Here is a 6,932-nt window from a genome sequence, read left to right as displayed (position 1 = left end):
GTTTTCTGTTCGTCCTTTCGCTGAGTCCTGGATTTATGCAGGAAGCTCAGCTCTGTGCTCTTGTCTCATTTGGCTTGAACGCCAGGTGTCCACGTGCGCACCAGTGCTGCCCAAGAGGACATGCCACAGCGATGCAATTGCTCTGTATCTGCTGTTCCGGGTAGTAGCCACCAGTCACATGGGGCTTCTGAGAACTGGAAATGTGGCGAGTGAGACTGAGGAACTGAATTTGAAATGTTAACTTATTTCAAATGATATTTATTTATTTATATTATTATTATTATTAATTCATTTATTTACCTTTGGCCTCGCCATGCAGCTGCAGGATCTTAGTTCCTTGACCAGGGACTGAACCCGGGTCCCTGCAGTGGAAGCGCGGAGTTCTAACCACTGGATGGCCAGGGAAGTCCCAGCTGATATTTCTTTAAATACATTCAGATTTAGGTAGCTGCTTGTGGCTGGTCCCCGCTGTATCAGACCAACCACACATCTGAAGCATCAGGTACTTCGCTCGCCATTCCAGTTCCCTCTTCATGGACGGCCCCCAGGGTTCATCTCACTCTCTTAACTGTGCACTTAGACTGTTCAGTTTTACCTGGTGTTTACCTCCCATCTGGTAAGCTGGGAGGTCTTATGCATTTTGTTCACAATATGGCCAGAATGGAACACAGTCTCTGCTTCCATTTTCTCTCCCCTCCAGCCCATCGGTTCTGCTGCAAAATAATTTTTCTATGACGCAAATCTGTCCATGTGACACGTCTGCTTTCAAGAGGTCCCTGTTCTCCTGGAATGTAGCCCAAGCTCAGCCTGGCCCCCGAGGTCCTCTGTGACCTGGCCCTGCCTATCCCCTCCGTTTACCCATCATGCCCTTCTCCTTGTACTTCATACTGAAGCCGAGCATCCGGAACTGCTCGGCGTCGCCTGGCGACATCACGCTGTGCGTCCTCCGTCTGTCCTGCTCCTCCCTGAGATGCCTACCAGTCCCGAGTCCGCGTCCCAGCTGCTAACCAGCCTCTGCTCTCCTTTCCCAACAGTGCTCATGTCCTTTGCTCCTCTAGGCCCCATAGAGAATTTGGCCGTAACCGTCACGATACTTGACTGTGCCTTCTTGTTTATGTGTCTGTCCCCCGCCCAGCCTGGACTCCTAGGAAAGGACTTGCTGTTTTTGGCCTCTGGAGCCCTGGCACCCAGGCCAGGGGTTGAGTGACACTTGCAGGCACTGATGCCGGACCTTCTCCTTTGCCCGCGAGGGTAGCGCCTCGCCGTGGGCCGTCCATGGGGTGGCCCAAGCCACAGCCTGGCTCCGGGCCTTAGGGGTGCTCTGCAGTGGGCAGCTGGAGTGCTATCGTCACAGACTCTCCAAGGAGTTCTGAGGCTTCAGTTCCTAGTGAGCCGAAGCTCGCAGCCCCGTCCTGCTCCAGCCACAGCCCCCCGCCCGCTTCCCCTCCACTTCCGGCAGTCGGCACCGTGACTGTGAGACTGGGCACCAGAGGGCCTGCTGGGCCTTTCCAGGGGGGCCCCCAGTGAGGCCCCACATGCTCGTCGACAGCGCCCTTCGGCCCTGCCCTTCATTCTCGCTGTGGAGGGAAGAGGGCAGGCTGACAAACAGACGGTGGGTCCGTGAGGACTGGGCCTTGGTTCAGTGCTGGGAGGGCTGGCCCTGCCCGCCGCGCTTTCCCGGGCTGCTGAGATGACGGGGGCATCTCTCCTCCCTCCCGACCCATCTGCCGCTGCCGCAGGAGGATGAGGGTGTCAGGTCTCCAAACGAGCCTTACCCAATGACAGGTAAGGTTTAACAGGTGCTCAGGGAAATGACGTTTGGATTGAAAACTGCTTAGTTTTCCCCTGACTCCCAGGATGCCATCCTAGGCTTGTGAGAAGGAGCGTGGTAGGTGGGTGAGAGTACTGGGCTGGGAGCCAGAGGCCTGCCCGTGAGGAGCTGTGTGGCTGGGAGCAGGGCGCCCTCCTTCTGTCTCTGTCCCCAGGTATCGCACGTAAGATGTAAGCACAGACCTCGGGGGCTTAGGAGCTGCTCGGTGACTGTGTTTTCCCTTTTCCAGATCCTTGAGGGATGTTTGTACTTACTTTATATACGAGAAAGTCTTAACTTCCTTCTTCTCATCCTAGCCACATCCTTGTCAAGCCCATCGCGGGCTGAAGCGAAGGGTCTCTGTGATTGTGTGCGTGCGTGCGTGCGTGCGTGTGTGCCTGCGTGTGTGCACAGGTTTAGACACAACCCAGGGCAAAGCCGAGGTCCCTCTGGTACCCAGACCACCAGCACACTCTGCCGTGTGCCCTGATTTCTTCCCCTTATTATCCGTGGTCTTTTTATTCAGAGCCTCAGACCTGAAAGAAATTGGGTTAAAGAATCTCGTACAGAAGTTACTCTGAGCAACTGAAGCCCATTCCCAGAAATGCAAGGATAACTTCAAACGGCTGGTACAGCCCAAGTTCCCAGGGGGGAAACCCGTCCTCAGGAGGCACCCTGGGCGAGGGCTGGCCTGATGGGCAAGGGCAGGAGGGAGCTGGGCGGGTGGCCAGGGCAGCAGGTCTGGGGTGGGGTGGGGACAGATTCGCCAGCGTCCCCTCGGCAGCCCAGTTCTCAGCCTGCATCAGCTGCTCCCGCTTCTCCTACTGCTTCGTTGACGTGAGCAGGAGTTGTGGGCCAGCTTTCAGGTTAGCGGCTGGCTGGTGTCCTCCCTGGGGGAGAGCTGGGAGCCAGGCTGTAATCTGTCCCATTAGCAGTTGGCAGCTCCCAGCCCGCTTTTTCACCTGGACCGGCTCCGTGCTGACATCGCCGGACCCGCTGTGACGCTCCTGGATGCGGGCCACGTGCGCTGTTCGCTCCCCCTTGCCCCGTGTGGGTGGCCTTGGCGCCAGCGGGCAGGGCTGAACCTCTCACACCGTGAAGCCTGTGACCAGCTCCAAGAACCGCTGCTCCCAGCGAGAGCCGCTCTGCTCCCTGGCGCGTTGCGAAGCACAGAGCTGTCGGGGAGCTGAGCCCGGCTCCAGCCCAGAAAACAGTCATGAGTAGCCTGTGCTGTGAGTAAATGTTCCCGGGGCTTGAGACACGAGCTACATGGAATTGCGATGGTCACACCAGCTACCTTTAACACACTCCGGGACAGGCATTGGACCAAACCCTTCGAACTCGTGCCCTCTCTTAATACAACAGCCTGGGAAGGTAGATGTTGGTCCCTTTTTACAGTCGGATAATCCTAGGGTCAGAGAGGCGAAATAACCAGTGCAAGATCACGCAGGCCACATGGCAGAGCTGAGACCACAGCCCGGAGCTCAGCTGCCCCCCACACCTGCTGGGCTGCACGACGACTGGACACGGAGCCGGCGCGTGCCCGGGGCGGGCTGCGGGTGCTAAGCCCACATCTGCCGTGGATTGTTCGTGCAGAGCTCTGCACTTGTGGCTGCAGGGCTGCTGTGCTCCCGTCCACGGCCCGTCTGTAGCACATTCACCATCGCAGCTTCGGGCCTATTTTCCACGGAGGCGCCTCTAGGTGCTTAACTTCCTCTGCCAGCTGCCTCTGCCTACTGTATCCCATTCCCGCTTTAAGACCGTCAGAGAATACTGAGAACCTTGGCTGGGGCCACACGCGCCGCATCGTCCTTTTACTGCTCCTTTCTTCCCCAGCATTTATATTAGAGAGCTGCTCCACTCACTGGACATTGCTCCCTCCCCCCGGGCCGGTCACTGAGCCGAGAGCAGGGCACATGGATATGTAGAAACAGATGTTTGGGGCTCCCGGTCCTGGTCTCTGTAATCAGTGCGGCCTGGTTCCTCCTTCGGTTTTCAAGGGCCTTAGGGAGATGCAGGACGGCCCAGCGGAAAGGGCACCGGACGAAGTAGAGGCTGAAGCTGCCCTGGTGCCTGCAGAGGTCCCAGCCTGGCGCTCAAAGGCATGGTCTACACTGAGACCAAGGCCACCCGGTCCCTAACGCCCCATGGGTTCAGCTGGTGGGACCTCGCCGACCACCTCCCATCCGGCCGCCGGGATCCCATCGCTTCCCCCGGATTCCAACGCTGCGTCCTCCCCGCCCCAACTCCGTGCCCCGGCACCCCTCCCCTTCCTCCCGCCGACACGGCGGCCGGGCTTTCCCGCCTCCCGGCCCCGAATCCAATCCCGGTTTCCCCGCCCCGCCCCCAGCTCTCGGCTGGGCCGCCCCGCGCGCCGTCACCGCCGCCGTCACCGCGCGTCGGCAGCAGCCCGCGCGCGCCCGGCCACGGGGCTCGGCTCCGGTGCGCGGCTCCGGCCGGGTAGGCGGGAGGGAGCCGAGGACAATGCGCCCCGCGCCCGGCGCCCCCCGCGCGGCCCCGCCCCCCGCCCGGCTGCAGCCCCGGTTCCCGCGCGGCCGGAGCGGCTCGGGCAGCAGCAGCGGCGGCAGCGGCGGCGACACCGGCAGCAGCAGCAGCAGCAGCAGCAGCGCGGGCGCCGAGCGGGAGGACGACGACGAGAGCGCCAGCATCAGCAGGCCGCTGGTGCCCGCCGGGCCCCCGGGGAGCGCCGCCGCCTCCTGCGCCTCCACGCCCACCTCCCCGCGTAGCATGACCGCCGCCGACCTGGGCGCGGGCGCCGTCGCCGGGGCCGTCGGGGGCGCGGGCGGCGCCAGCCCCGGCTCCTCCTGCCGTTTGTGTTGCTGCTGCTGCGGTCGCCGGGCTCGGCCGGGCCGCGGCGGTGGGCGCCGCGGCTGCGCCCCCGGCCCGGGCTGTCGCTGGGGCTACCAGGCGCTGTCCGTGGCGCTGCTGCTGGCGCAGGGCGGCCTGCTGGACGTGTACCTCATCGCTGTCACCGACCTGTACTGGTGCTCCTGGGTCGCCACCGACCTGGTGGTCGCGGCGGGCTGGGCCATCTTCTTCGCCAAGAACAGCCGGGGCCGTCGGGGCGCCGCGCACACCCACCACCCGCACCACCCGCACGCCGCGCCCCTGCACCTGCCCGCCGCCCCCGCCGCCGCTGCCGGGGCTGCGGGAGCCAAGGCGCGCGGCGGCCGCGGGGGCGCGGGCGGCCTGGGGCCGGCGGGGGCGGCCGGCGCGGCCGGCGAGTTCGCCTTCGCCTACTTGGCCTGGCTCATCTACTCCATCGCCTTCACGCCCAAGGTGGTGCTCATCCTGGGCACGTCCATCCTGGACCTCATCGAGCTGCGCGCGCCCTTCGGCACCACGGGCTTCCGCCTCACCCTGGCGCTGTCGGCGCCGCTGCTCTACTGCCTGGTGCGGGCCATCGGCGAGGCGGGCGCCACCCCCGGCTCCGCGGGCCCCCTGCTCCTGCAGCCCCAGCGGCACCGCGCCGCCGGCTGCTTCCTGGGCACGTGCCTGGACCTGCTGGACAGCTCCGCCCTGGTGGAGCTGATGCTGGACGGCCGCGCGCCGCTGCCCGCGCACCTGCGCTACCTGCTTCTCGCCGCCTACTTCCTCGCGCTCGCCTCGCCGGTGCTCTGGCTCCACGAGCTCCACGCCGCTGCCGCCTCGCCCCGGGGCCGGGCCTCGCGGCCGGGAGGCTGCAGCCGCCTGCTGCGCCTGCTGGGCGGCTGCCTCGTGGACGTACCCTTGCTGGCGCTGCGCTGCCTGCTGGCCGTGAGCTACCAGCAACCGCTCTCCGTCTTCATGCTCAAGAACCTCTTCTTCCTCGGCTGCCGCGGCCTGGAGGCCCTGGAGGGCTGCTGGGACAGGGAGACCCCGGCGTCCCCGAGTCGGGCTCGGGCAGGCTACGGCGCTCCGCCCTCCGCCCCGTTGGTGCCGGGAGCCCCCCAGCTGGGCCACTGCATCTCGGAGGACGAGGGGGGCGCCCACGGCTACGTCAACACCCTGGCTGTGGCGTCCCAAAACTGAGGGGTCTGGGGGCTTGCTCTGGAGTTGGGAGACCCCGCTCCCTGTCCTGCGACCTTCCCTCACCCAGACTGGATCAGCCTCTGTTTGGGGGAGGTAACTGTAAACAGGGCTGAGAGCCAGCGCACCCCTCTGAACCCCTTGGGTCAAGACTGCTTGGAAGGAGCCAGCCGCTGAAGAGACGGAGGAGGGTCGCCGGCTCTCTTCTCCTCTCGACGCCCTTCCCCAATCCTTCTCTCCAGGGGCGGGGCACCTCTGCTTCTCGCTTCTCCCACCTCCTCTGATTCCTCTCCCTTGCAGGGCAGAATGGAGGAAAGGGGGGCCCAGGGCCTTCGGCCACCCCCCTTGCTTGGACGTGCCAGCTTCTTTTAGGCTGTGGTTAGTGGTCCTTGACCCACACCTTGAAATGACCCAGAATCCCAGGCTCCCCTGATGTGTCCATTGCATTTCTTCCAGATGGTAGATGCAAAGTCTGTGTGTGTGTGTGTGTGTGTGTGTGTATGCGTGTGTCGTTTCCTTGTGTCCAACCTGTGCCCCTCACAATCAGTAGGAGATCTGGGGAGGCCCGGTCCTCCCCACCACACACTCCTCATTCCCACCTGAACCTGTGGCCATGAACTCCCAGACAGCGTGGGGCTCCTGGGGGCTGCCCAGTGGCCCTCCTCCGAGGGAGACGCTCGCCCAGGATCTCCCTCGATGCCACTCCTTTTCTCTCAGCTGGGGGGAGGGGGGTGCATATCCAAGGACCAAACTACACCTTTTCTTGGGTGTTACTACCTCCGCTTTCCACTTGTGTCGCATCACACACTGATGCTGCTTGCAAAAACTAAGGACAAATACTCAGATGTTGCATTCGACGTGGCCACTGGATCCAGCTGGGGTTCGGTGCCAGTGTTATTACAGGGTCTGCGGAGAGTCAGCCATTGGCCGCCCTCCCTCTCTCCCTCCAAATGTGCCCGTAGCTCCTGTCCTTCCTGCAGCTGGTCGCTGGCTGGGTCATCTTGGCTCAGAACGGCTTTGGTGGGGTTTCTGGATAGAAAACCATGTGAGCTGGGCCTCCCATGGGCCCACAGCAGTAGGTAATCCACCTCCC

General features: G+C 63.3%; 1 protein-coding gene across 1 annotated transcript; it reads left to right on the top strand.

Moving 5' to 3' along the window:
• The first annotated feature begins 4,294 nt into the window (after nt 1-4,294).
• Nucleotides 4,295-6,264, top strand: TMEM121B (transmembrane protein 121B). Its single transcript, XM_060306642.1, has one exon. The coding sequence runs from the start codon at nt 4,295-4,297 to the stop codon at nt 5,840-5,842; it is 1,548 nt and encodes a 515-aa protein (XP_060162625.1). The 3' UTR covers nt 5,843-6,264.
• Nucleotides 6,265-6,932: the final 668 nt, after the last annotated feature.

This window comes from Globicephala melas, chromosome 10 (assembly GCF_963455315.2).
Source record: "Globicephala melas chromosome 10, mGloMel1.2, whole genome shotgun sequence".
In the NCBI taxonomy this organism is placed as follows: domain Eukaryota; kingdom Metazoa; phylum Chordata; class Mammalia; order Artiodactyla; family Delphinidae; genus Globicephala; species Globicephala melas.
The sequence above is the reverse complement of the archived record's forward strand: the minus strand, read 5'-3'. Positions and strand labels throughout refer to the sequence as shown.